General features: G+C 57.5%; 2 protein-coding genes across 8 annotated transcripts in view; both read right to left on the bottom strand.

The window, feature by feature from the left end:
- Positions 1-38: 38 nt before the first annotated feature.
- Positions 39-9,533, bottom strand: PITPNB (phosphatidylinositol transfer protein beta). 3 transcript variants are annotated; one of them, XR_015695524.1, is made up of 13 exons: positions 9,421-9,533; positions 9,212-9,242; positions 8,899-9,044; positions 8,449-8,540; positions 7,942-7,949; positions 7,328-7,402; positions 6,658-6,741; positions 4,899-4,976; positions 3,998-4,108; positions 3,672-3,794; positions 2,234-2,326; positions 1,789-1,875; positions 39-1,451 (listed from the first exon to the last, which is right to left on the bottom strand). XR_015695524.1 is itself a non-coding variant. In XM_014068505.2 (12 exons), the coding sequence occupies exons 1-11, from the start codon at positions 9,438-9,440 to the stop codon at positions 2,279-2,281; spliced, it is 816 nt and encodes a 271-aa protein (XP_013923980.1). In that variant the 5' UTR covers positions 9,441-9,533; the 3' UTR covers positions 39-1,451; positions 2,234-2,278. The 3 variants fall into 3 exon arrangements, 2 of the variants coding, with proteins under 2 accessions (XP_013923980.1, XP_013923979.1); XM_014068505.2 differs by lacking the exon at positions 1,789-1,875; XM_014068504.2 differs by lacking the exons at positions 1,789-1,875; positions 2,234-2,326.
- Positions 9,534-9,956: 423 nt separating this feature from the next.
- The window catches only part of TTC28 (tetratricopeptide repeat domain 28), a 32,494-nt gene continuing 15,204 nt past the window's right edge, over positions 9,957-27,246 (bottom strand). For 2 of the 5 annotated variants that reach the window (XM_014068506.2, XM_014068508.2), the window contains 21 exons: positions 26,089-26,236; positions 25,633-25,905; positions 25,127-25,257; positions 23,471-23,978; positions 20,847-22,188; positions 20,112-20,635; positions 19,742-19,851; positions 19,530-19,659; positions 19,075-19,293; positions 18,667-18,829; positions 17,642-17,770; positions 16,717-16,870; positions 16,093-16,272; positions 14,939-15,659; positions 14,477-14,601; positions 14,140-14,371; positions 13,983-14,059; positions 13,734-13,757; positions 13,391-13,520; positions 13,099-13,206; positions 9,957-12,635 (listed from right to left, as the gene is read on the bottom strand). In XM_014068506.2, coding sequence (XP_013923981.2) covers positions 11,041-12,635; positions 13,099-13,206; positions 13,391-13,520; positions 13,734-13,757; positions 13,983-14,059; positions 14,140-14,371; positions 14,477-14,601; positions 14,939-15,659; positions 16,093-16,272; positions 16,717-16,870; positions 17,642-17,770; positions 18,667-18,829; positions 19,075-19,293; positions 19,530-19,659; positions 19,742-19,851; positions 20,112-20,635; positions 20,847-22,188; positions 23,471-23,978; positions 25,127-25,257; positions 25,633-25,905; positions 26,089-26,236 — 7,023 coding nt within the window. In that variant the 3' untranslated portion in view covers positions 9,957-11,040. The remainder of the gene's footprint in view (positions 12,636-13,098; positions 13,207-13,390; positions 13,521-13,733; positions 13,758-13,982; positions 14,060-14,139; positions 14,372-14,476; positions 14,602-14,938; positions 15,660-16,092; positions 16,273-16,716; positions 16,871-17,641; positions 17,771-18,666; positions 18,830-19,074; positions 19,294-19,529; positions 19,660-19,741; positions 19,852-20,111; positions 20,636-20,846; positions 22,189-23,470; positions 23,979-25,126; positions 25,258-25,632; positions 25,906-26,088; positions 26,237-27,246) is intronic. The other 3 variants (XM_014068507.2, XM_087705411.1, XM_087705410.1) reach the window with 2 other exon arrangements.

Raw genomic sequence — 27,246 nt, 5'->3', positions numbered from 1 at the left:
AAAACACTTGAACTGAATCCAAATGCAACAGCTGTGGATATTTTATAAGCAAATTTATTTAAATTGTCTTAAAGCAGTTAAAACTAGAAACTGCAGAAGTAATCGTTTTACATTCACTAAAACCGTCCTCTCCATGTTCACATCGACTCCTGCCCCAAACTAGGCACAGAGCCTGCCATTTGGTGCTCTCTCCTTGGTACGGATGGGAGCAGATTCCTGCACTAAAGACAGCAAGCCCTTGAATTAGCCGCAGCCTAAATGACCAAGCTCTCTACAAATATGTATCTACAAAAGCCAATTCTCCCATGGGGGAACATGCAAGCCTTCCTGTGTGGCCAGAGCTAGACGCTGAACCGCCAACTTCAGGCACACACACCAGCCTCGCTTCCAGAAAAGGGACGGATAAACAGCCCTTGCATTGGCCCTTGGGGCATCAGAGCCCGTCAATCCCGTGGGGCAAGCCAAACCGACAGCCCTCCCACTGAACTAGGCCTGCAATACATTGTGGCCGGGATCCTCTCTTAAGAAATCTGTCAAGGGTTTTCCCAAGCCAGGATATCAGTTTCCAAAGGGTACTGGATAGAAGTCAGCTTTTTCGACAGTTGAGGCAAAACGGAGCCTATGCAGCTTCTTAGATGACCCAGCGGGAGACCCGGGGGCCTCCTGAAGACAGCATTATGGGGCTGTCATGAAACGTCATTCCTTCAGCCGGATTTGAGTCCGTCAACACTTCTAAAAAAACAAAGATCCATATTCCCCTTTGTGTTCCCTTTTACTGGCAAGCTTTTTTTTTATTTTGCCAATTCTAATGAAGAAACCCTCAGCTCTTTATATACAAAACTCCAATAAAATAGATCTCTTCGCAGCAAATGGGTGAAAATGTTTTGTTGTAAAAAAACAAAACTTAATAGCAAGAAATTGATCCTTACTAGTAGAAATGATCCGATGTCAAGAGATAATTCAGAAATAAATATCTTTAAATACATTCAGAATGTCTATACCAAATCATGAATGAACCAAACAAATTGGAAAATTAATTGCTGATGCACATCTAATAATCTAAACAGGAATAACTGAGTCTTAGCAAGGAGAATCTCTCGTGTACATTATAAAAGATATAGTAAATTGGTCCGGCATCTGTACTTTCAAAACGTTCCAATTGATATAATTCATTCTCTTCTTCCATTAATTGACACTGGTTGGGTTTAATTAGCTTTGGATATACAGCAGAAAGGCAGGGCCTCTTGGGGAAATCCCGGTGCCTTGGAGCAGCGGCTCAGTACGAGGGTGCACCCAGTGTGTGTGTGTACATGTTTCTGTGTGCGTGCATGCACAAATGTGTAAAGAACTGTGCACCCACTCACACCGCAAGGGTGGATCGTGACACCAGATGCTTTTCTTCATTCGTCATTAGCCGCACTTGTCCCTCTTACTTCTCCTTGATTGCGCAGCTGGGGGAGGGGGGAGAAAGATCAATCACTTTCAGTGGTGGCTCTCAAATACAAGAGGATTAAATGAAAGAATTAGAGATTATTTTGCCCCTCTCTCCTGGCAGAGCCTTTGCCTGAAGATATGCAACCATCAGCAGCACTGGCCTCCTCCTAAAAGAAACATTGTGATATGACCCGGGTAGCAATTCGAGCAGAGAGGAATGGACTGAGGCTGCAAGCAGCAGCAGCAGCAGCAGCAGCAACGCTGGACGTGGCAGAGCCTGGAGGGATGTTTGGGGGGAGAGGAGGAGGAGGAGGAGGAGGAAAGGACAGAAGACGGGGCTTTGCAGGTGCTTACTTATTTAGGAAGAGGCTGTCCTTGAACTTGGAATTACTTCTGCCAGGGCCAGCCTGAGAAAACCCGTCTAGATTACAGCAATGGGTTCTGACACAGGTGACAAAGAAGGAAAAAATGAAAGCCGCAAGAAATAGCCCGCCTTTCCCCCCAGTTAAACCACGAGGTTGCCAAAGGATGCTCCTTCTCCTGCTCACAAACTGCTGGGTGAATCAGGGAGCCCCACTGCTCGGGAGCCTAATTCTGAATCCAAACCTCAAACTGCCGGATTTGGGAAAGGAGCAAGTTGGGAGACTCTTGGGCAACACCGAGAGCTCTGCCCCACAACGGAAAACAGGGCGGGGGGGGGGGGAGAGCGAGAGAGAGAGAAAGAGCCCACGACCAGCGGGAGCCAATACGGACATTACCAAAACCTGTGTTTCTTTACCAGAAGAGGGCAGTCACTTACATAGTGGGATTATTTCCCTGCCTCTGACCCTACCGAGGGCTTCCTCTAGGCGCTGGCAGCCAACGTTCCTCGGACACAACCCTTCTTACGCATCTAGGTGCAAAATAAAACTGTCAGCCACCAGGCAGTCCGTCAGCAGGTGTTAGTAAAGAAGGGGTTGGAACGGCCGTGTGGCGCGGAGGCCTTGGAACCAGGCCCCGAAGGGGGGCATTCGCTGTCCCCGGACTGTCACCTGGCACGTGACCCAGGCTAACGGACTGGTTTCTGCTGGCCTATCCAGGGAGGGAGGGAGGGAGGGAGGGAGGGAGGGAGAAGGGAGGATCCACAGGTAACGGGGAGGGCAGCCATCCCGGGTGTTCAGTGCTGTGGGACGGAGTCTCCCGAGGGAAGGGGCTGCAGAATGGCAGCTCAGTTCCTCTCTGGTTCTTATGAGGGATGCATCCACCACCCATCCAATGCAGGGAGGGAGGGAGAGGACCGGGTGAAGCATTTACGTGGGGAAATGAGGAAATCTCAAGTATGTATGCTCCCCGCAGTTTCTCCTCCCTCAATTATTAGCAGCCAGGAGGACGGTGGCTTTGGGCCAGTCCCTCTGTCTCTCTAGCCCAACCCACCTCACAGGGTTGTTGTGGGCAAGAGAGGAAGATGTGTTGGGTGTGTTCACTGCCTTGGGTTGTTTTTAAAATTAATAAAGGCAGGCTACAAATAATAAGAAGGAAAAAAACAACTTTTTTGAGCCCTTGAGAGGACCTACTCAGGCCAGGGAACACCTTGCAATCCCTGGAGCTGCTCTGCAAAGGGACCCAGCCAGGCTGCACCTGGCGAGAAGGGCAGCCGCAGAGAACTCCCTCTCCTGGCAGCGGACCACCCTCAGCCCGAGGGAAGAAGCCAACGGCCCTCTGGATGGAAAGCCTCCTGCTCGAAAGCCCCTTTGGCCCGAGGAATGGCTTGGGGGAGCTTAGGAAGGGAGGGGGCTCTGACTGAACCCCTCGTTCTCTTTGGAGGACTGGCTGTTTGGATTCTCCCTTTCAAGGTGGACTTCGGGTGGAGTTAGTATTCAGAAACATTCAAGGGAAATGCATGCAGGCATCACCAGGAAACAGGGCCGCATCCTAGGGAAAAGACCGCACACGTTTTCATGGAGAGTATTCATACACACAAACAAATTCATCTCAAAAACGGCTCCGGCAGGCATTCTTCTTAGGAGAAGCAAGAGCCAAGAAATGTCCTGGAGAACATTAAAGTCTCTCACTTTAAAGATCCCCACCCCCACCCCAAAAATGGGGAAGTCGTCCTTTCTCTGTAATTCTCCAGGGGGGGGGATGGCGCCCCACTTTCCCCCCTGGGACTCCAGGGCCCCATAACGTACCAATGGACCCCTGCTCCCTCCCAACAAGCTTCCGGCCGCACCCGGCCTCACAGGCTTGAATATTCCTACCGCCTCCAGCTCTCTTTGGGTTTCATCCTCCATTCGCCGGATGTCTTCCATCGTCAGGTCAATCCATCGGTCAATCCAGCAGAAAAGCTGCCGATGGAAGTTGGTGAATATCCTCTTCTCTTGCTTTAAATAGAAAAAGGCAGCTCTTGACCCAAGTCCTACACAGAGGCTCCGCTGCCTCCTAAGGAAGGAAGGAAGGAGGGAGCCAGGCCGAGCTCGGGGGTGGCCTGGCCCGAGACGGCAGCCTCTCCGCCCCCCCCCCACTTGGAAGCCTGGCGACCGGGCCCCTTGTCCCCAGAAAGGGACAGTCCTTGCCAGCTGCGTACCTTCTGAATGAAGTTTTCAATTTTATTCTGCAAGCCCCACCACTTAAACTTGATGGTCACCAGCTTGTAAGCACACATCTTGGGACAATCTTCAGCGGCTGCCAACTCCTTCTGTTGGGAGGAATCGATAAAAAGCGAGCCTTTAAGCGCCTTCCGCTCTCAGCTGCCTCTCCTCAAGGGGCCTGAAAGTCCCAGCCGAAGGGGAAAGCAGAGAGGCACCCGGTGCCAGCCACAGGGTGGGCCCAAATGCCCAGAAGGGCGAGAAATTGGTACAAGACCAGGGGAGATTGCCCTGTGATGGGCAATTTGGCCACGCTGCCCTCCTTGAAGCGAGGATGCTGTGATTGGGGAGGCCCTTCTTCTTTCTCCCCGAAGCCTCCCTGCGCTTCCCAAGTCTTTTCAGCCCCTTCTGCTCCCAGGGGAACAAATGAATAGCTGCCTCGTAAGACAAGCTTTACCAGCGGTCCAGAAAGAGGGGGCTTCCGGTGCATCACCGCTCAATAAGCAGGAGGAAGAAAAGGCAGTCATCTGATTAAGCTACTGAATGGGGGACCATTTCTCACACACCTCTCCCCAGCCAGTTAGGGAAACACAAATGGGCTGCTAGCTCAGATGGAAATCTAACAGCCAGAGAGTATCTCTCGAACCCAGGGCCATGTCTATCTGAATCCCTCTTGTTGGGCTCTCAGCAATCCATAACCAAGGAAGAGCTTAGCCCACAGCTCCATTTCACTGCCAAGCGATTCCACTACCCTGAAGGGTAACTGTAGGGCAAGGGGAAAATTCCCGAGCTCAGGCTGGCCCCAGTGTAAGGCCCCCCCCCCCCCCCCCCGGAGATCCCTCCACTTTTTTGATGTGACCCTGGCACCGTCTCAAAGTTTCCTTCCTTGGCTCGTATTACCTTCCAGTCAGTCCCCAAAGGGCCTCTTTTGGTCTTGACCGACTGGAACAAGGCAGGGTCTTCATCAGCTTTGTAGTCCTGTGGATTCAAAGAAACTCCAAGGTTAAGGCTGGGAAAAGAACGGGAGAAGCTTGGAAAAGAGAAGCTGCCTGCGCTGGGTATACGGAGCCCCACAAAAAACTGGGAAGAGGGGAAAGAGACTTCCTGCCCCGAAGGCCACACTCCCAGGGCCCCAAGCTCCTTTCTGCAGCCCTCTTGGTGGGTAATGCATATTCAGCTCAAAGGTTAAGTCCCACTGGGTCCAAAACGTTTGTTCCCTGGAAGGGCTCACAAGAGTTCTTTATTTGCAATTCAGTCTAAAGCAGCTGACAGGAAGAGGATGCAAGTTACTCAAAAGCTGGTGGGAGACCACAGGGCTTCTATGACCCACTCAGGATTTGTGGATGCAAGGGAAAGCCAGAGGCAACACGCACTGCTTTCAATCTGAAGCAGAGAAAAAGCTACAAAGCTGATTTCAATTTGTTTGCTTTCACTCTGCTTATTTTCTTTCAAATTTCTTCTCAAGCTGCATCTCTTTCCGAAGTTAATTGTCTGTTTCATTCTACTCACAGTTTAACAATTCTTCCTCTCCTGGGAAGTGACTTTTGTAAACAAATCACGCAAAATTGCTTAGACAAAATCTCTGGAGCTGATTAGGAGGGACCAGGCCTAAACCTCTACCATAGGCTAGCTGCAACTGCCAGCTCGAGCGTTTGTATACATTTGGGGAAACGCAGGGCTGGCATCTGCGTTTCATTATGGCTTCCAAGAGCAGGCAGAGTTTGGAGCCAGGCTGTTTATTGCTCAGTGTTTAGAATCGAAAAGAACGGCTGGGCAGTTTGGCCAGGGTCCCCTCAGGCCGAGGGCTTGCATGGCACAAGGGCCTGCCGGTGGGAGCCAATCCTTCCCTGTACTCACAAGGTTATCGCCTGCTTCTCAGCCAAGCTTCTGCTACCACATCTGAGAACAGGCTGAATCTTGTCCTCCCCCAGAAAGAAACCTGAGGGCCTACAGAGGCAGGAAGTGCCTTTTCAAAGAGCACCAGAATGTGAACCCACAGAGATAAAATCTGCAAGAGGGAGGAGAGGCAAGCAACTCCTGACTGACTGAGACAGGGAGGAGGCCAAGAGATGGAATCGCCACTTCTCTCCTCTTTTTTTTCCCCATTTTAATTATTTTTATTTTTTGTTACACAGACCACAATGGGAAAGGGAGAGGATGGAAAAAAAAGGGGGGGGGAGGGGAAACCCATCTTCACATACAATATGTCATTTAATCACAGGTGCATCCCTACTAAGTTTATACATCCTGTATCTCTCTATTGTATATTTAATAAGCACCACAATAAGCTAGGGTTTAAAAAACAAAAAACAACAAAATAAAACAAGGGAGAGAGGGGGAAAAAAAGGGGTGGGGGGGGAGGCCAAAAAGGACAAAAAAAGGTCCAAGAAGGAAAGGGGGAAAAAAAACAACCATCATCACATGCAGCATGTTGTTTGATTACGGTTGTTTTAACCTCTGCATCTTCAAATAATGTTTACCATCTCAGATATTTCCTCTAATGTAACTAAAGGTCTCATTTTCCTTCTACAATATATATTCAGTTAACATTAGCATTATTTCCCCCCCACTTCTCTCCTCTTTTGAAGTAGCGTTTATGTGCAGGAGCATAAACACACCCGCAGCATCAAGCTGCAGGAGAGACGTGAATACAACTTACTCCAGGCTCCACTTGGTTTCTGTCTGCTATATCAATATGGACAACTTCCACATTTTTCCATGTATTGGGATCCAAGTCATGGACCTGAGGAAGAGAAAGCGCCACTGGTCACTGGGCCAACCCCGCTGCTTCCCTTTGCACAGGGGCAAATACCTGCTCGCAAGGCACACCCAGCAGCGGCATCAGGGAGGTCTTCCCACAGACCTTGGCAAGGCAGCCAGGAAAGCTAAACCCAGGCTCTGCCAATTTACCAGGAAAACTAAGGGGATTGTTTCAAAGGGGAACAGACGGGCCCCATTCTTAAAGTGAGCTACAATAATGAGCATAAAACTTAAAATAAAAACACCCACCTTCTACAGCTTAGGTATTTCGAATTTGGACATTTAATTGTGCTTTTATGTGCTAGTTGTTTTACCCATATCCATCGCTACTCTTCTCCTTAATTTTCTTAAACTGTTTAAATCGCTCTGATCAGAAAGCATACCCATGTTTTAAAACACCGAACACAGTCTAGAGGCAGAAGAAAAACTCAGTCCCAGCACTGAAGCAACGTTAATCTTCAAACCCCACGCAGGAAACTGCCGATCCCCCCTGAGTGGCAGTGGGAGCCACGCGAAGCTATGCTGAGCAAGGGGCAGACCCAGAAACAAACTCTCTGAGGCCAACTTACATTGTCCGACGTGCCCAAGTCAGGCTTATGCCAAGTCTCAATTTTGATAAAAAAATCCTCTTTCATGTATTCATTCTATGGAAACAAAAGCAAATGGAAGGGCATCTCAAGACAAAGACAGACCCTGGGTGGGAGAACTGGGCAAAAAATGGTGATGTTTGTTGCGCAGAGATACACCCCCCCACCCCCCAAAGATTTCTTGGAAAGTTCAGTGGGAGGGAGGATAAGAGAGGATTAGTGTGAGGGACATGTTTAGCAGTGGAGGCCACAGGTCTGCTAAAAGCACTGGAATATGCAAATTCCAGCACAATCTTCTCTGATGGAAGTGACCCATGTTGCCAGCATCTAGGTCCAACATGCAAGCAGGGGGTGTGGTTTGCAGAAGACTAGAATGAAGACTGGTTCAACATCCTTCTACAAAACTCCTGTGCTGGAAAGTTCAAGGGCTGCTCTGAAGGGGGGTGGGGTCTCATTCCCTTTGCAGGCCAGCCCCACCTAGCTCCCTGCCAGCCTGCATACTTTCACTTTAAGAGAGGACCCTTAACATTGAAACTCAAGGGCCTGTGAATTGTTGCTAGGCTGCAAAGACAAACGTAAGAAGAGAAAATACTCACCGTCACGACTGATCACCAGGACGTTATGGAAAGAGAAGGAGACAAAGAGAAGTGACTGCACTGTAACAGGACACAACTTCACTCTATATTATCCAGATTAAATGCAAACAGGATGGCCACAGAGCCCCATTTGAAAGCGCACAAAGAAACAGCTAGTAAAATCATGTTTACCATCTTCTAATCTCAGCACAACAAATACGCACTGGTCCCTCCTAACCACCAGATATCAGACAATGGTGCCCATCATTCGCAGCTAACAGCTAGGGTGATTAAGATCTTCAGTTCACAAATCATCCCTTCCTTACACGCCTACCAAGAAATAAGTTTGAATGAATCAGTACTAAGTCTTAAAGTTCTATTTATCAGCATTTCGCTCTAGTGAGCAACAACTAAATTTGCAGTTACAGATGGTTCTAGATAACGGAGTCCTCTCTGGCTCTACCTGAGCATTTACCTCCGCGCTCTGGGGAGCATGCTTGCCCTGACAAAAAGGGAAGAGCCACTGACCTGTTCTACAGTAAGGATAGGCATTCCAGGCTTTTTCGTGGAATACTAGGGAGCCTTCTGGAGCAAACATCCGCACAAAGCCAGGCACTTTGCTATGAGGAAGCAGAGTCACAGGTTTACGTTTGCCAAACATTAAGATCAACAGTTTTCACTCCCATGTTAGCAATCTCTCCAAAAACACATTTATCTCATCGCTCAGTGCAAAGGCACCACGGATGCCTTTCCCCCCAATCATCGCTTGCTCCTTTTTGAAAGTATACGCCACATTCTCAGCGTGTCCCAGGCTGACCCCTAACCCGGCCACTCCCCAGAAATACAGCTGTGGCTGTCAACCCGGCCTCCCGCACGGTTCCCTACAGAAAGAGCCACGGATCTGCAGGGCTGCCATGCTAAGCAGGCAAGCAGCCGGGGCGCATCTCCGGGCACGAGGGCTTGGCGAGGGTGTCCTACCTCTTCAGGTGGTAGATCTTGTGCGTGTACTGGCCCTTTTCCCCGTCCTTCTCATAGGGCTCGTTGGTCAAGACCTGGATGCCTTCTCCGCCTCCCGTCTCGTTCTTGCTGGCTTCGGCCACGGAGTACAGCTGTCCGACCTGGTACTAACAGGAGACCGCAGCAGGATTGGGACCTCCCCTCCCCCAGCACCGCCAGGCGAGGCTCCGGCCGGAGCTCCCTTCCCGAGGGAAGCCGTGCTTCGGCCCTCCGCCCTTCCCCGCGCCCCGACTGCGTCCCCAGGAGGCGGCTGGGGGGGGGCAACACCACTTACCTCCTGCACCGAGCAGGGCAAGACCACGCGGCTGCAAAGGAGAAGAGAGCGGGCTGGTCAGCCGAGGCCCCAAATGACCCCCCCTCACCCGCCTCGCCCTTTGGACGGCCCGCCGGGACACCCCCCCCCACCTCGCGAGGAGGCAGCGCCCCCCACCGCGGATGAACCGAGCCCCCCCCCCGCCCCGGAGCCCGCCCCGCGCCGCTCACAATTCCTTGATGAGCACCATTTTCCCGCAGGCAGCAGCCCAACGCGCATGCGCCGCCGGGGCCGCCTACCCATAGGACACAGCGCGAGGCACTTCCGGGATCTTAGCCTCGCCCCATCTCGGCCGGAGCCAATCACAGCGCAGCAGGCGAGGGGCCGCCCGTGCGTCACCGGTCATTGGTTGACAAGCTAACGGATCCGGCTCCCCAACCAACGGGGGTGTGACATAACTATAGCTCCGCCCCCGAAAGTGAGGAAAGTCACGCGGATGACCACAAATCTAGGAAAAGGTAAATCTTTAGAGGCGGCCCCTGAAATCCCTCGGGCACGTTAAGCGGGGCGGCCTGGGTCTCGCCCCCCGCAAAAGTCATGGGGAGAATTGCTTCCGGGCCAAGGCCATAGCTTCTTCCTCTGCGCACCGGAAGCGCTTGCGCGAGAACCTCCCCTCACCGGGGGGGGAGCTGGAAGACCTACGGAACCGCCCCTCCCCCCCTTCCCATCCCCCCCCCCTAAGGAACACACGGGAGGGCCGGAGGCGTAGAGAGAACTCATGCTTTAATAAGAGACGGGAACCACAAAGGGCGGCCTGGCGGCCTCAGCAAATGCCATAAAAATAGGGACTCCTCTGTACAAGGCGGACTCGGAATACAAAACGCGGGACGCCGCCCGGGAACGGAGGCGCGGTTACAAAAAAAGTCCGTCGGGCCAAAGGGCGGCGCTCCTTCCCGGCTTGGATGGACGGGGCCTCCGGAGCGGCCTTGCATAGGGCGGGAGCGACCCCGAGGGGGACCCGGCGCGGCTCCGGCGGCGCTCTTCCTTGGCCCCGAAGCGAGCGGGGAAGCCGGGCCTCCCCAACCACGGGCTCCAGCCCAGAAAGGAGGCGCCTCGCTCCCCCTCCCCAAACCCGGGGCGGGGGAAGGGGCCGTGGTCGACGCCCGGCTACATGCAAACTAAGGAAAGGTCGCCACACGGGACAGAATGAAACCCGCCCCCCTCCCCCCTTTCACAGGACACAGGATTCAAACGGGGGGGGGGGGAGACGGAGGGGCCGACGACACGGGGAGAAGCCACAGGGAGAAGGAAAGAGGCCTCCGGTGCAGCAGCAGTCTTCCACTCTGGCCTCGAGCATCGGATCCCTGGCATGCCCAGAGTCATTGGGAGATTGGCACCGCACGGAGCCTGCCGCCGGTTCCTGTGCTGCCAGACGGAGACCTGCCTGGCACAGCCAGGAGAGAGAGCCTCTGGGTTGGCCCTTGAGGTGGAAGCAGCCGTCTCTCCTTCTCCTTCTAAGCCGGCTGCTGGTGGGAAGCTGCCTCCCAACCCTTCCTGGAAGCACTCACAAAATGGCTTGTATTTCTACACAAAAAATTGTGTGGGCTGCCTAATAGAATTGCTGCCCCTCCCCCACCCAGCACCACCGAGTGTGGCAACTAAGAAGGCAGCCAAGGGCCGGCTGTCACTAAGCAAGATCCACAGGCCCGGCCTCTGCTCAAATCCATCTTGCTGGGCTCCAGTCCCCCAACCTGCTCCCCCCCACTGTACTGCATCTTTCAAGCTGGGGGGACAGGAAAAAGGGCCCAGAAACTCCACCCAGGCAAAGAAAAAAACGAGGAAATTGAGGTTCAGCACTTTGACGAAGGGAAGAACCTTCCTGGTGACAAAAACTTGTAGCCATTGGCAGAAGGTGTCCGAATGGGGTAGCTGGACTCCAGAGCGCTGCTGGAGTCAGCTGGAGGCCTGCGCCCATTGGGAGAGGAGTCCTTCTTCTGCAAAAGAAGAGCACGGGGAGCAGACAAGTCCTTCAGCTCCAGTTTGTCGGTGGCTTCCTCTTTGCTACGCCGGGGAGACAAGTTCAGCAGGCTCAGCACATCTCGCTTGGAGGCTTTCCCAGAAGAGCTGGGGCAGCTCCTCATGGGCCCGGGGGTTTGCTGGGGGACATTTTGCCAGAACATCTTCAGATTGTGAATGGCCTGCACCTTTCCATCGATGGCCGCCATCTTGAGCTTGTCGAGAGCAGGTGGGTTGGCTGGGCTGGAACGGGCTGAGCTGGCAGAGGAATAGGAGAGGGCTGGGGAGGGAGTGCTGTCCGCTGGGGATCGATGCCCTGAGCCAGGGGAGATGTTCTGCGGAGACCTGGATATATGGGCACTGTATGGAGAGCTGGGGTACTTCAGCCTGAAGACTGGCTGATCTGCCGCAGGCCCACAAGAGTCCAGGCTGGGGGAAACCTGCCTAGCACTTTCCTTGGTGGACATCTGGGAGGGAGAAGGGCTGTTGTCTCCAAAGCTGGATGTTTGCAGGGAGGGACTCTTTAGGAGAAGAAGCTCAGGCCTCACCGGGGTGGGAGAAGGCTGACTTTTGGTGCTGGAGCACAGTGGCCTGCTAAAGGCACTGGTCTCTGAGGACCGGAAAGTGGCAACTCTGGAGGGTGAGGCGGTCCCTTCGTCCAAGCTGCTGCTTCGGCCAGGTTGGTGGGGACAGTGACTGCTGCCGGTACACTGGAGATGCTCCACGGCGAGGAGGTGACTCTGCGTTTCCTGCAGGATCTTCTGGGCCAGCTCCTGAGGATCCAATTTTGGGCCATTCCCTTCCTCTTGGGATTTGACGGTGCTATCCGTTTCAGTACTGGAATGGTCTGATTCACCTATATCTGAACCCGTTCGTTTCCCAACCTTCTGGAAAGGAGAGTTTGGGCTGGGAATGAGCGTCATTTTCCCCGGGGAGTTTGGGGAACTGATGCTATGCTTGAAGTTAACGGAGCCCCTGACTTCTCCAGTCTGGGAGAGGCTGTGCTCTGTGGAAAACATGCCTGGGGCCTCCTGATATACCGCCAGAGGCTCATTGCTCACAATGGAGAACCCCTCGTACTCCTCTTCGTCTTTGCTGGGGCCAGCTCTGGCTTGTGCCGAGAAATGACTCTGTGGTAAGGAGACCCTCTGGGGATAAATGGCCTTAGACCGCTCCGAGTCTTGGTGCCCCCTGGAGCCTCCTACCTCAGACGTGCCCTCGGGCTTGGAGACGAAGCTAATGGAAGAAGCAATGGAGCTCAGGCTGTAGACGGAGATGGCGTCTGAGGCCAGGCTGTCTGGGCCCGTAGGAGAGAAGGGGGGATTTTGGCCAGGGAGCGGCCCAGGATTGGAGAGGGATTGGGCCGAGGCCAGTGATTCAAGCGAGGAGGAGCTGTCCAAGCTCAGGCGCTTGGGGAGTTCTGTGGAATCTGGAGAGGAATGGGACAGCAAATTAATTCTAAAGCAGCACGACTGGGGAAGACGGGTGTAAGGTCCTCCCACTCACAAGGGGCCCATGAAAGTCCCCACGACTGTCCTCTCTCAGAGGGCCCTTTGCTAGAACCCCCCACCTTTCTTAAGTTCTTCCCCCCCCCGTGATAAGGGGCGTCATTTGCTCTCCTGCGCCAAGTGCGGTTGCCCTGGGCAGTGTTGGGCTTCAGGGTTCGGGGGCTACAGCGGTTGCAGAGCTTCAGATACCAGCTGTGAAGCCCCACAGCAGGATGTGGCACTGCTTGTGGGAACCAGAAGCCCAGCAAAAGCCAAGGGACATGACCAGGCTGTGGCTCTGCCCTAGTGACTGCCCCCCCCCCCAGCCCAAGAGCTCTGAAAAGAAGCTGCTCTCCCCCAAGGCCCCCGTGCCCCCCCCCCCCGTCTCCTCAGGAAGACCCTCACCAAAAAGAGCCAGCAGGGTCTGGAGTGCAAAATGCATCGTCCGGCGGCTGGCCTGTTTCCCCGTCTTCAGAATGACTTCCTCCTGCCCGACCTCGCACAGGTCAAACCCTGCAAGCAGCAAAGCAGAGCCAGATGAGCCCCCTATGAGATTCCCCCCCCCCCCAACACAGGCCCTCTGCCTGTCTCCAGCCCAGGACAAGCTGTGGGAGCCTCTTGGGGAGCACAAGAAGAGAGGCCGGCCCTGCCCCCCCCCCACAGAATTCCCTGTCTCGTTCCAGAGACATTTGCCTACCAAGAGCGGCCAGGAACTCATGGCAGCCGGGCAGCCGCCAAAGCTGAACACTGATGGAGACTTGAATGGGGGCCAGTGTGAAATCTTGCTCCTTGTCTCCAACCTGGAGCTGCACTAAAACCTGATGGAGCTGAGGAGGAGGAGGAGGAGGAGAAGGAGTTGCCAGTCAGCCCATCCTCCTGCCCAATCCCCCAGCTTTGCCCCAGGAAAATACCGGGGAAGAAATGGGGGTGCAAAAGCAGCAAGGAAGAAAGGAGGAAGCCCTGCCCACCCAGCCCTGCCCCTCTGCTCAAGCAGGGAAGGGGCCCGGGGGATTCGGGGGGAGGGGGGATCCTGTACTCACCATTCCCACCATATTTTTAACAGCCTTTGGGGAGTAGAAAGGGCAGGCAGGCAGGCGGGGGGTGGGGAGGGGGTGGAAAAAGAGAGAAAGAGAAACATTTAGAGGTAGGCTGGAATGCAGGGCAGCAGCTCAATGATGCTTTGGAGCAGCAAGAGGGGGAGAGCGAAGCGTTTGCTCGGGGGCCGTGCCTGGAGCTGGGGCCTCCAGAGGCAGCCTGCCCCACTGCCACGAAGGCAGGCCAATACTTGCCTGGCTGATCAACTGCTCTCCCGTTTCAGAGGCGGTGATCAGCTTGCAGAGGGCCTGCAGGGCAGCATTGGGCAAACCTGCGAGGGGGAGGCAGAACTTGAAGGACCGTGAAGGTCGCTGCAGCCCAGGGTGCCCAAGGGGCCCAACCTTTACTCACCAAGCAAAGACTGGATGGTGCTGCTGCACTGCTGCAGCCGGTCCCCGGGGTCCGCCGTGGGGAAGAAGACAGCGGCTGGAAGCCCACTGGCCGGAGGGTCCAGGCGGAAGCCCACCGCCGTCAGCAGGGCCTGCCAGCCAGGGATGCCGCCCACTTTATTCTCCACGCTCTGCTGAGAGGTGTACATGGAGTTGTGCTGCCCACTGAGGATGCGCTGCAAGGACTTCTCCACCTAGGAGGGAGGCGAGGGCGTCAGCTGCCTGGGTGCTCCAGAGGCCCTTCCAGGGCACCCTGGTGGCTTCAAGCGACAGGTGGCCGAGTCTTTGACGCTCCTCACCAGATGCAGCAGGACCCGCAAAGCATCTCGTGCTCGCTCCGGGTGCTGTAGGATGTCAGTCAAGGCTTGCCCCACCAGGGAGGAAGGACTGTTGAGTTTCACGTCGCTGCCGATCAGCACAAAGCCTGTGGAGTGGAAAGGGGAGCCTTGGGGCACAGGACACGGGCAAAAGCTCTCCCTGTTCCGCTTGGCTGCCCTTGGTCCCTGCAGAGCTTCGCATTTCTGAGTACTTTTTATGCACCTCTTCTCACTCCGAGTCGCCTCGTAGCTGAACAAGGCAGCATTTTTAGGCACATAAAGTTACAGCGGCAAGGCCACTGCTGTCTATGGCAACCAGTGTCTCTCCCCCCCTCCCCCCCCGCGACTCCTAAGCCCCCAGGGGACCTCATAGCAGTCGCCTCCTCCTGCAAGACTGGGACTGGCTCCCCACAAGCCGTCCAAGACTTGTTAGCCCTTCCTCACCTGCCCAGTTGGAGGGGTGGGAAAACAGCGTGCTGCTCTGCAGCCTCTTCATCGCCTCCCCGAGGGCAGCGCTGGCCTTCAGGCCGTTCAGCAGGGCAGAGTAGAAGGTGTGCACAAAGGTCTTGGATGCCGCCACTGGGACTGGCCATAAGGAGACCAACACACAGAGGGCACCGGCAGCCAGGAAGGCCCGTGTCAGCCCCACCAGCCCATCCGCGGTGACCTTGCTGTTGGACTCTTGGTAGGAGCCCAGGAACACCAGCTTGACGGGCAAGCGAAGTTCCAGCACGTCGGCAGCTGTGAGCAGAAACTCCTGCAGTGGTGGGCAGTCGGAGATGCTTTCCACATCGCTTGCATCGTCCTGCATGCGCAGAGACTCTGGGATTGTGTAAGAGTTTCCGAAGGAGCCCTTGCGACCGGAGCTGATGCTCTCGGCATTGGGCGTCAGAACCAGAGCAGCCAGCTTCCAGGAGACGTGCGTAGCGAAATGTACACATTCAGCCTGTGCCAGGGCACTCATCACGGTCTCCTTGGTGGCTGCACTGCCCACCAGTGCCTGGCAGCCAAGCAGTTCTGATACCGCATAGGCCTCCTCTTCCGCAGAGGGCATGGGCCCCCACAGCCAGCGGTCCATCACGGAGGACGGCAGCTTCGGGTTGCCAATGACAGCGGCCGTGGAGGAGGAGCTGCCGTAAGCGGAGGAGTTCCTCTTGGCCTGGCCCTGGAAGAGAACCCTCATCCTCAGTGGGAAGAGCAGCAATACTGACGGTCCTTGCCTACCAGCCACTACTAGGAGAACTCCCTGGTCACGTGTAGCCGCCCTGCAAAGAGCTTCCTTGCCCCTTGGAAGGAAGCCGTGTCTGCTTGCTCTGCCCGGGCCCCTCTTGAGCTCTGTGCCCTGTTTGGAAGCCCCGTCTTTCCAGGAAGGTAAGAAACGGACGCAGGCGAGCCTAGGGTCTCCAGAGCCCTCTGAGGACGGAGGGGCCTCTTCCCTTGGCTCCCCCTTTGGAGCAGTGGCTACTGGGCAGACCAGCCTTACGGAAGAGGCAGAGCGGCCTGGGGCAAAATCCCACCAACAGGAGCAGGGGAAGAACCAAGGGAGCCTGTGACAGAGCGGGGTGTTCCCCTGGGGGCAGAAGACCCACGCTGCCCACCTTGGCACTGGCACTCAGGGCTTGGATGGAGGGCACCGCAATAAGGCTGAAGCGTTCGTAGAGATACTCGTTGGATGAGCTGCCCTTGAGGAGAGCAAAGGGGATGAGGTACAGCTCCCCCTCCAGGACAAGGACCAGCTGCCGGTGACGGCCCACTGGGCCACTGGAGTGCATCAGGCCCTGCGAAGGGAGGAGAGCTGAACGGGCGTTCAGGAAGGACCCTGCAACCCCCTCAACCGTATCTGAGCCACCGCCACGCCCTCCGAGTCCTCGCTCACCAGCTGTTTTGACTCTTTGTTGGGGATGATCCCCAAAACCTCCCCCTGGCTTCCTGGGGCTGTCAAGGGGCTTCCCTCCCTGCGAGGCGGATCCAGGCTGCCCCGAGTGCTGCAGCAACCCAGAAGCGCCCCTTTCCTGTGTCAGCCCAGGAGGAGGCAGCACGAGAGGCCGGGAAAGGTCTCACGGAGGACTCGTCCCCCCCCCCTCCAAAGTTTGCTCCTTCCAAAGCAGCCCTCCCTGCTTCTGCAGCTCTTCCTGAGCCCCTGCCCGTCTGGTTGCTCCCCACGGGAAAAACCTGGGCTCCGCAGGGCCCGTCTGGGGTTCAGCATCTGGGGCCCAGCTCACCCCTTCCAATGGCCCAATCAGCATGTCGTAGAGGACCCGGAGGGGCGACTTGCTGCAGGAGTCGGGCCGTCGAGGGAGGGAGGATGCCAGGCCCTCCTCCTTGGCTGTGGAGGAGGCAGGGCCAGCAAAGGGGTTGCTGGTGCTCTGGCAGCTCCTGCGGAGGGAGACAGAAGGCACGAAGGGGTGGGGGAGGCTAAGGAGGAGCTCCCCACCATGGGAGAGCCGAGCCTCCCCCCCCCCCCCCGCTCGCCTGAAGCCACAGAGGCAGCAGGCCGTCCATCTGGAGCGCACCCAGGCAGCCCCTCCCTGTTGGGGCTTGCTTTATCTCCAGTTGCCAGCCCCTCCCTCTCCCCCCAACCATCGGCCTGCAGCTCCGGCTCTGAAAGTGCAGCTACCAACACCTGGGATGAAATCCATCTCCCTGTCCTCCCTGACGGGACCCGGCAGATTCATTCAGCTAACAAGGTTGGTCCTCAGGTTTGCTGGGCGGGTGGGGGGAGGGAGTGGCACCCTCAGCATTGTCAGCACTGCTGCCTCCTTGGAGCGTTGGCGAGTCTCCCGAGCCAGGCAGGAATAGAGGCTGGGCCAGCCTTGCCTCCGCCCCCCCCCCCCGCTTCCCCTGCTGCTTTGGGTGAGCTGCCTTGTGCCAATAACATTCTGGGACCTCCCCACGTCCATCCCGAGGAGATGATCCCATTGAGGGAACTGGGCACCTCCCCTCTTTCCTGCAGGCCTCAGGCTTCCTCCCCCCCCCAAAAAAGTGTTTCAGGACGAGCCTCAGAGCAGAGCCCCCGTTTCCCCCGGAGGCTGCTGCAATGTCCGGGCAGCTCAGGGGAACCGGCTCTTGCCTTGTGGCCCTCCCTCCCTCCCCGACGGCCCCCACAGCCCCTGGGACACAAACCCCGTTCAGCCCCCTGGAGCTCACCTGTTGAAGAGGTTGTTCCTGCTCACCATCCTCAGGAAGCCAGTGGGGTCATTGGAAGAGTTCAGCTTGCCGCTCATCTCCTCGGGGGGCTGGTCCATCAGGTCTCCTGCTTCGCTCTCCGTCTCACTGCTGGCAAAGGGAAGAGACCTCAGTGGAAGCCAGCCGTGGGGTGGGGAGCGGTACGGACTCCGGTCTCTGCCCATCATCCACAGTAAGGCAAAGTCGGGGCCGGGGGTCGGAAGGCCCCAATAGATCCCTGCTAAACTCTGCCCTGCCCCGTTAAGGTTCCAAGGAGACCGCAGGGAGAGGCTCCCGAGAGCCTCATCCGGACGGTCCCTTCCAAGATGGGGGCGCCCTGCTGGGACTACAAGCGGGGAGGGGGAATCAACCGCCCAGGCCCCCCTGCCAGTTCTCTGGGATGGGAATCTTCCCTGTCCATTCAAAATCAAAGTCTCTCTTCCATCGGGGACCCCAGAGGTGCTTTTTTCTGGTTTTTCACTTCTAGTCCAAGGAGCTTCTTCCACTCTCCTCCTTCAGAGCTGAAAAGCTTCTTCCAAGAAAAGCCAGAAGCTCCAGGGGGCTCTTGAAAAGGGCCCCTTGGGGACAACCCTGACCCGGAGGACTGAGGGGGGAGGCTGTTTCACACGACAGTCTTGTTCTGGCGGCCCTGTCCTTCGGGCAGGACTTCAGGGGCCGCTGTGCTTGGAGCCCCAGCCAGGATGGTGGAGGAGGCCGCCCTGCTCCCAAGGTAGATGGGAGGGAGCAGACAGGCCCTTGGTGGAAGGGGACCAGCCTCTGCTCTGACTGACAAGCCCTGGGCTTAATGGACCAGCCTTCGTTCGCCCGCTGCCCCTGAAGGCCCAGGCTCGGCATCTCCTCCACTGCTCAAACGCCCTCTGAGTCCAGGAAGCTGACTTCCCACCTCTGGCACGCGGACATCTGCTTGCCTCTGGGGGAGGGGAGGTGCCGTCCGTTTGCGACAGGAATCCCACTCGGACCCCACGCCTGCAGGGACAGGCACTCACCTCACAAAATGGGGGTCCACCCCCAGGGCTTCTCGTACGCTGGAGCTGAGCTGCTCCAGTGCTGAGCTGGCGAGTGACTGCAGGCCCGAGCTCCTGTCTTGCAAGTCTCCCGAGTGCCCAGCTGAGCCCTCCCCCAGGTAGCATTCGTGGAACTTCAGGATCCCTGAAAGCAGAGAGCAGAGCAACTGCAGGGAGACTCCACAGGCAGAATCCTGACAGGCTCCCCAGCACAGCAAAGGTTGCCAGGCAAAACCCTCGGCGAGAACAAGAAGATGGCCAGAGATATGCACCTCCACCCCCCCCCCCCATCCAGAAGCAGCAGACTCTTCTTAGACACTGGAGAAGCCGGAGGGGGGAGAGCAGCATGGCCCCTCCCAGGAAGAGCATGTGCCCAGCCTCCAACTCTACCTGCCCCTGGAGCCAAGAGCCAAGAGTACAGGTATCCCGCTGCCAGTGAGAAGTAGAGGACCAGCCCCCTCTGGCCATTCACTGTCTCCAGGACCTGATCCACCGTCACAGGGGAGTAAGGGTCAGAATCCTGCTGCCCGGTCTGACGCTCCACCAGCAGGTCAGCAAAGGCCCTTGTCCGACCTCTTTCGGCCACCGCCAACGCCTCATCATGATGGCCTGCAAAAGTGCCCCCATGCCCCCCGGTGACATTTCAGCTTTGGCCCAGGAAGGGGGGGGAGCTACAGACCAGCCGCTTCTCAGGCACCAGCTGATTTTGCCTGTTCCCCCCACCCCCTTTAAGCCAATGCCAGCAAGACTGCACAGATGCCGACCCATAGCTGCCCCGAGCACGTGCCGAAGTCGCCCCACCCAACCCCCCTTTCCCCCTCCCGCAAAATCCACCCTCCTCTTACCCAGCGTAACCAGCACCCGTTGCAGGGCCTGATAGGAAGAGGTCTGCAGGTCAAACAGCGAGAGCTTGTAGTCGATGCTCAGCCGCGCTTCGTGCCGGATGGTCTCAAAGAGGGCCGACGCCCGGTAGAGCTGCGAGAGGAAGCAACGCCGGGGGTCAGTCTCTGCCGCTCAGCCAAGGACAGCGGTGTCCCCATAGGCGCCCACTGCCCACCTGATGCTGAGCCTCTTCCAGGTTTCCACTCGCCCAAAGCGAAAGGCCCAAGCCGTGGCGGATCCTGGCTTCGTCCTCCCTGCGCCCCAGCTGCTCAGCCAGCCTCAGCCCTGCAGGAGGGAGGAGGGGGGATCTGAGGGCCCACCGGCCTCTTGCTGCGCTCTGGTTCGCCACCAGATTCCCCTCCTTTCTTCACATCTCTTCGCCAACCTCTCCCAGAAGGTGGCTCCATTTGCCCATCCCCCCACCACTGAGGAGGACTCTGCTCTCCCCCCCCCCAGCCCTTCCCCATCCAAGGAGAGGCATTTCCCCTGGGAGCCACGTCCCGCCTCCAGCGTGTCCTGGCTGCAGGCCTTGCGTGGCTACTCACCTTCCTGCAGATACATCACCGCCTGGGGGTAGTTCAGCAAGGCGTGGTGCGTCCTGCCCAGGCTGCTGTAGGAGGCAGTTTTTGCCGCCAGGTCATTCAGCTGGGCTGCGATGCTGAGGTGCTGCTCCTGGTAGACCACGGCTCTCTCGTAAGTGCCCAGAGACTCGTAGGTCAGGCCCAGGTTGCCATACGCCCGGCCTTGGCAAGCCGGGTTGTTAGTTTCCTCTGCAATCCTGAGGTCCATCTGGTGGTACTGGAGGGCCGTGTCGTATTCTGCCATTTGCTGGTAGACATTGCCCAAGCCGCAAGCTGCATTGCCCTCCAGGGCCTGGTCCTTCATATCCTGTGCGATGCCCAACTGGCGCTCGAGGCAGGAGATAGCCTGTTCGAAGTTGCCCAGCTGGCTGTGCAGAGTGCCCAATTCGCCGTATGCCTGGGCTTTATCAAAGGCTTCTCCAAGCTCATGGGCCACCACAAGCCTTTTCTCGAAGCAAACCAGGGCCTGCTGCAGGTTGCCCATTGCCCTATGGGAAGGCAATGCCAGGGTTACCCTTCTTTTGCCCCCCTCCCCCCGCATGAGAGAGCCGCCCTTCGTAGCAACAGCTGCTCATGCTGCATGCCCGGGCTACCCAAACCTAGCAGTGGGGCACAGCAAGATCAACAGAGCCGCTCTGCCAACCTCATCTCTCTCCCCCTTCCTCTACCCTCAGCGTGTTCATGAGAACTCCCCCTCACCTGTGCCCGCTGCCTAGGCCCCGATAGGCCTTCGCCTGGTCCTGCATGCGGCTGAGGCTCTGAGCAACGGACAGGTACTGGTCGTAATACTTGATGGCTTCCTCGTAGTCCCCCAGTGCTTCGTAGCAGTCGCCCAAATTGCCAAAGGCCCGGCCTCTGTCCAGCACGGCCTCGCTCCCGCTCAGCTGCTGCAGGGTGGCCAGCTGCTGCTCAAAGAAGCCAATGGCCTCCTCCGTGGCATTCATGTTCATTTTGGTGATGCCCATATTGCCGTAGACCTGGGCTTCGATGCCGGGATCCTTCAGCTTCTGGCCCACCTCCAGCTGCTCCTGGTAACCCTTGAAGGCCATGGTGTACTTGCCCAAGGCCATGTAGACCGCCGCCAGGTGCCCATGCGCCCGGCATTCCCCCAGCATCTCGCCCAGCTCTTGATACACCTCCAGTTCCTGCGTGTGGTAGCCCAGGGCCTTGTCGTACTTCTGCAGCAGACGGTAGGCTGAGCCGAGAGCCGCGTAGGCGCTGGCCTCCAGCTTCCTGTCTGTGGCCTGATGGGCGAGGCTGAGCTGCTGCTCGTAGAGCCTGACGGCGCTGCCCACGTCTCTCTTGCAGATGGCAATGTCCCCCAGGTTGCCCAGGGCTCGGAACTTGGCCTGAGGGTTGCTGAGGGACTGGGCGAGGGACAGCAGGTACTTCTGGCACTCCTCCGCTTCAGAGAAGTGGCCCAGGGCCTTGAAGGCCAGGCCCAGGTTGCAGTAGGCCTTGGCCTGGCTGAGCTTGTCATGCAGGTCCTTGGCCAGGGCCAGGTCTTGCTCGTAGTACTTGACGGCTTCCTCGTAGTTGCCCAGGCAGTACTGGGCATAGCCTAGGTTGTGGCAGATTTTGCCTTCGCTCTCCATGTCCTGCAGCTCCGGGGAGAGCTGCAGGTATCGCTCGTAGTATGGGGCTGCCTGGGCGAACTCTCCCCGGGAGCAGTGGAAGTTCCCCAGGTTGCCCAGCGCCCGGGCCTCACTCTGGACGTCCCGCAGCTCCCGGGCAATGTTGAGGTGGTTCTGGTAGTGCTGGAGTGCCCGGTCGTGGGCCCCCAGAGCTTGGTAGGCTACAGCCAGGTTGCCATGAGTGGAGGCCTGGGAGGCCCGATCGTTCACCTCCATGGAGATCTGCAGCTCCTGACGATGATACTTGACAGCACAGTCAAACATGCCCAGAGCATTGTAGGCATTGCCCATGTTGCCGTAGGCCCTCCCCTGGGCCGCGTAGTCGTTCAGCTCCTGTGCAATGGAGAGGTGCCCCTTGTGCAGCTTCAGGGCCATCTCGTAGTCCCCCTTTATCTGGTGGATGATCCCTGCAAGGAGCAGCAAAGAGCAGCGTCTGTCCGGAGCCCACATGCGCCCAGGCCAAGAGGCAGCTGAAAAAGCGGGACTCTGCCAGCCCAGGAGGAAAAGACACAGCCCAGCTGGGAATCTCCTGCACCCGACCCACCAGATCCCCAGTAGAATAACTTGGCAGCTGGTGGCCCTACATGCCTCTTAGCAGCTGGGAGCAGTTCAGCCAGCGCCCCCTGCCCCTTCCCTCTCTGGTCTGAGAGAGAGAGAGAGAGAGCAAGGGAGCACAGGCAGCCTCTGGAGGCAGAGCGGGAGGCAAACGAACAGCTAGTTCCCCGGAACCAGCCTCTTGGGCCCCAACATCCCACAGGAACTTGGGATCACATCTGCGTGCTGAGGGAGCCATGCAAAGCGGCTGTCACAGCCAGGGGGAAAGGGATCTCTTAGGCTTGAAGGAGAGAAGGGGGGAGGGAGTCCTTCTCCTTGGGCCGCCTAGCCTTACCCGGCTTCTGGTCTTACAGAGTGCAGGCCTGCACGCACACGCCCGAGCCTCAGGACAACCGCACTGCTCCTTTGAGAGGTGTACGCACCATCACAGAGCATGTGCAAAAGGATTCCCCCCCCCCCCGAGGCAGCTGGAGAGGAAATCCTTTTGAAGGAGGCCGCAGGGCCTTTCGTTCCTGGCATAAAGACAGCCGGAATTGATGTCAGGAAGGAAAGGCAGCAGAGGAACCTGTTCTGCGCTTCTCCCCTCTGCCTTCCCAAGAGAAGTCCCTGCTGCCCTCTTGCACTGCGTAGCTTCAGTCCTGAGTCTCCCCCAAGCTGAGTCCCGGGGTGCCCACTGAAATTGCCATGGTGCTTTGTGGCCGTACCCACACAGGTCCCCACAGATACCTAGCCCCGGGACCCTGCCCGAGCTGTATGCCTGGTTTGTGGGCTCTCTACTATTGTTTCAGCAAAGGAGAGGAAGGGCACCATCCGGAGCCTTGGCATGCAGCTCGGAGTTTGAATCTTAGCCGAGGGAATTTCTCCTTCAAACTGACAAGGCTAAGCCTGGGGGGTTGGGGGAAGGGAGCAAGAAACCCAACTTGGGTGGAAGCCAAGGCGGCTGAGCCACCACCGCCTGCTGCACAGCTCTGTTCAAAGACCCCTCCGTACCCAGAGGGCCCTGTGCCAGGCTGCCAAGAGGGAGGCTCGATCAGCTGCCTGAGGAGGGGTCCTGGCTGATCATGCAGGCTGAGGCTCTGGCACGGGGGGGGTGGTGGTGGCCTAGGAAAGCTCGTTCTGAAAGGATCCTCTTACCTAGATTGGAAGAGGCACGGCCCTCTGCAGCTCGATCCTGAAGGCTCTCTGCGATGTGCAGCTGCTCCTCGTGATACTGTTTGGCCCGCTCCAGGTCCTGCATGCAGCGGGCAGCGTGACCGAGCCCAGCGTACGCTCGCATCTCAATAGGCTTCTCCTCCAGCTCCTGGGCCAGCTCCAAGACATGGTTGTGGTAAGACATGGCCTTGTCAAAGTTGCGGTGATAGTGATAGGCGCTGCCCAGGTTGCTGTAGGCCCGGGCCTCCTCCCGCTTGTTGCCGAGGGCCTTGGCAATCCTCAGGTGCTGCTCGTGGCACTGCACAGCATTCTCAAAGTCCCCCATGGCGATGTAGACAGCCCCCATGTTGCCCAGTTCCCGTGCTTCAGAGAGGTCCTCTTTGCCTTGCTTGGCGAGAAGGACACACTGCTTGTGGCTGGCCAAGGCGTTGGGGTAGTCCCCGATGGCAGTGTAGACGTGGCCAAGGCTGCTGAGGGCGGAGGAGGCAGCCTGCAGGGAAGAGCCAAGAGGGGCCTCAGGGAGCTGCAGAAGGCGGCGGTGGCAGCCCTCAAGGCACACCCGAACGCCCTGATAACTGAGGCACGAGCCCCTGAGGGCCACCTGCTCACGGAGATACAAGGAGGACCACTCTGGAACTTGGGAGCCCAGGCACAGAGCCCCCAAGAGTTGCCCACACGGACACAGGTCTTGTGGAAACCACCTTGAGCAGGGCTGCCAGCCTCCTGGCACAGCTACCTGGCCCACTACGGCAACCCAGGTAGAGAGGAAGAACAGGCAAAGAGGCCTCTGCCACCGCCTGTGGTTGTCCCACCCAGGGACCCTCCCCCCTTCCGTAGCTCTGAGTCATCCGTGTGTCTATTGGAAATGCTGCTCCTGGTTCAGGCTCCCTGTGGCTGTGAGCTCTGCCATTTATGCAGCAGACCCTTCGGGGGGAGCTGTTCACCATTTAGTACCCTCGCTTCGTTTGAGGCCCTCCCCACTCCCAGCATCTGTTTCTGGGCTATCTTCCAATGTGGTCTCAGCTGGTAGCCCATGCAAGCACCACCCCAGAGGCAATCGGGCAAGCCTCCTGGGCAAGGCCATTGCAGAGCCACGCAAGAGGCAAGAGGCGGTGTCCCCGGGTGGGCCAGCCCCCTCCCAAGGAACACGCTGGGCTTCTCTCCTGGGCAGTTGGGGAGCTGCTGGAATGGGGCGCCTGGTATCACGCTCCAGCTTCCCCAAAGGGTGAGAGTTTGGCTGTGTGTTGACAATGGATCTTACTTGTAAACCCAGAGGAATCATCAATGGAAAGAAGACGATGATTGGGCAGTACCCTGCTTCACCAGTGAGCGAAAGATGCCAACAACTAACCCTGATCTTCCTCCTCGCCAAGGAGGCCATGTTGCTCGGCACCTCTGCACAAGAGGTAGCTGGTCGTCTTCCCAGCACCCATGTCAGGGCTGGCACTGCTGTGGGATTCCTGGCCAGTGGGTTCCCAGGTTACCTGAACTCTTCTGCCAGGCTGCCTTCACCAAGCCCGATGCAGATTTGGCATTCCAAGGCCAGCTCCGGCTTTCCAAAGCTCTGCGGTGCCGCCTTTTTCACCGCAAAGAGAGACCCCTCAACGCTCCCCCTGTGCCTCTGCCTTCCTCTCCTACCTCTCTGTCCTTGAGCTTCATGGCAAGCACCAGCTGATGTCTGTGGTTAGTCAAGGCCTCCCGGTAATTTCCCTTGGAGAAGAAAGCAGAGCCCAGGTTGCCGTGAGCGCGGCATTCGCCCATCTGGTCACCTGGAGGAGAAGCAGGCAAAGCCGAGGGTGAGCTGGGAGGTGCGTTCAGAAGGCTGCCGGGTAAACTCCATCCCCTGGTTCAGCCTGGGGCAACAAGAAGGGGTGCTACCTACGTCCCCGACCATCTTTCTGGGTCCTCCCCAAGCCCCTTTGCTTGTCCTGGCAGGCCCACCGTCTCTGCTACAGTGCTGCCTGGGGATGAGCCCTGGGCGTGACTTCCTAGCACCCAGAAAGCAACCCTCCTTGTGGCAACGCACAAAGAGACCCCTGAACGTCCTGGGGAGAAGGAAGGGAACCCGCGCCAACCCATCACCAGCCATCAGGCCCCGGTGGCACTGCCCTCCCGCCCACACACGGCTGCGTCAGGTGGGCTACCTAAGGTCTTGGCAACGTCCAGGTCCTGCTGCATGTAGCCCGAGCTCTTCTCGGTGTTGCCCAGAGACCAGTAGGCGCTGCTCAGGGCAGAGAAGACGGAGCCCCTCAGTTTCAAGCTGCAGGTGCCAATTTTCAAGGCCGCTTCCAGAACCACCACAGAGGCACCGTGATGGCCGGCTGTCAGCAGCTCCTGCCCAATGACGGAGACCACCACAAAGGGGCTCTTGTCCAGCTTCATCCTCTGCAGCTGCTGGTACGTTGGCTCCAGGGACTCTTAAGGGAAAAGCAGAGGCCAGTTCGCACCACTGGGATGGGAACCTAGGATCCGGTTCCCCAAACCCCCCAACCACACAGCCCGTGTTCCAAAGTCAGGGGAGCAGCCACCCAAGACGAGGGGGTCCTGTGGGCCTTCCAACGCTTCCCCTCCTCCACCCTGCCCGGAGAGCCCCCTCTTACCTCGCATGGGAGACTTCATGGCAGCTTCCACCATGCCCACCAGGAGCTGCAGGCTCTTGGGATCTTGAGCCAAGCCGGAGGCAAACGCTGCCAAAGCATCGGCATGGCGCCCAAGATACTGGAGGGCAACCCCCTGCCGGAAGTAGGCCTGCAAGAACATGAGCAGAGATCAGCTGGGGAGCCTGAAGCGGAAGGGCTGGCACCTGGGGAGAGGTTCTTGCCGTTGTGCCAGCACGTTCGAGGCCTCATGCCTTAGAGCTGCACTGCTGTCCTGCAACAGCCCCCCCCCCGCCCCGTCCTATAGACCCCCCGTGCTTGTCATCCAGGCTGGATGCTTGGATGCCGGGCGGGTCAGCCGAAGTCTACCTGACAGCAATGAGCCCACATGGACCTCTCCCCTCCAGGCGGTTCTTGGGTCAGAAGCTTCCAAATAGGTCTTTTCATCTACTTTTGGGGAAAGGTGAGTTCCAGGTGACAAACCCCCCCCTCCACTTGCAACTCCCCCATGCCAGCGAGAAGGCATTTCAGCAGAGAGGACTGGCAGACTACCAAGCTGTTTAATGTAGCGTCGTGCTGAAGTGTCAAGACAAGCTAAACAAATAAATGGAGGTAGAAAAATTTACAAGAGAGAAACGTGCAAATTCCTGCTCGCAACCATCCAAAGAAGCTTAATTCCACACACTGTGCAGGGGGCAAAGCCGGCAGAAAGGGGCAAGGCTGGGAAGAGCAGAAACTCTCCAGCACAGAGGCTGACCGCCGCCACTGCTGCTTGCTGCTGTCCCAAGATGGCACCTGGCTGAGGAGGGGCAGAACACCCAACCTGAGGGCCGGAAGGGAGCCCGAACCCCTGCCCGGGGCAGAAATCCTCCTGCCACCCCAGACCAATGGCTCCCCGGCCTTCCCTCAGGTGGAGCCTTGCGACTCAGGCTCCTCCACTGCTTCGGCTTCCCACCGCCAGGAAATCCCTCCTCCTCCTCCTCCTCCTCGTTTCAAGCTTGGCTCCGTCTCTGTGAAGCTTCCAGTCAGCAGATTTATCTCTGCTTTCAGGCCCTGGGAATCCCCAGACCTTCAAGGGTTGGCCGGTTCGGCAGGAAATCCGTCTCAGTGACTTTGTGCCAGCCCCTCTCTCTGCCCCCCCCCCACCTCACAGGACTGTCA

This window comes from Thamnophis sirtalis, unplaced genomic scaffold (assembly GCF_051295495.1).
Source record: "Thamnophis sirtalis isolate CommonGarterSnake01/CBP01778 unplaced genomic scaffold, rThaSir2_p1.2 scaffold_2, whole genome shotgun sequence".
In the NCBI taxonomy this organism is placed as follows: domain Eukaryota; kingdom Metazoa; phylum Chordata; class Lepidosauria; order Squamata; family Natricidae; genus Thamnophis; species Thamnophis sirtalis.
This window is presented reverse-complemented; position numbering and strand designations above follow the sequence as displayed.

What these genes read in the sequence shown, in the direction of transcription:
- PITPNB (XM_014068504.2), bottom strand. Translation starts at nt 9,440, where the DNA reads ATGGTGCTCATCAAGGAATT. An exon ending in AAGATCTACCACCTGAAGAG is followed by an intron (nt 8,541 to 8,898) that starts GTAGGACACCCT and finishes GCTTCCTCATAG; the next exon opens with CAAAGTGCCTGGCTTTGTGC. An exon ending in GAAACCAAGTGGAGCCTGGA is followed by an intron (nt 4,977 to 6,657) that starts GTAAGTTGTATT and finishes TTGAATCCACAG; the next exon opens with GACTACAAAGCTGATGAAGA.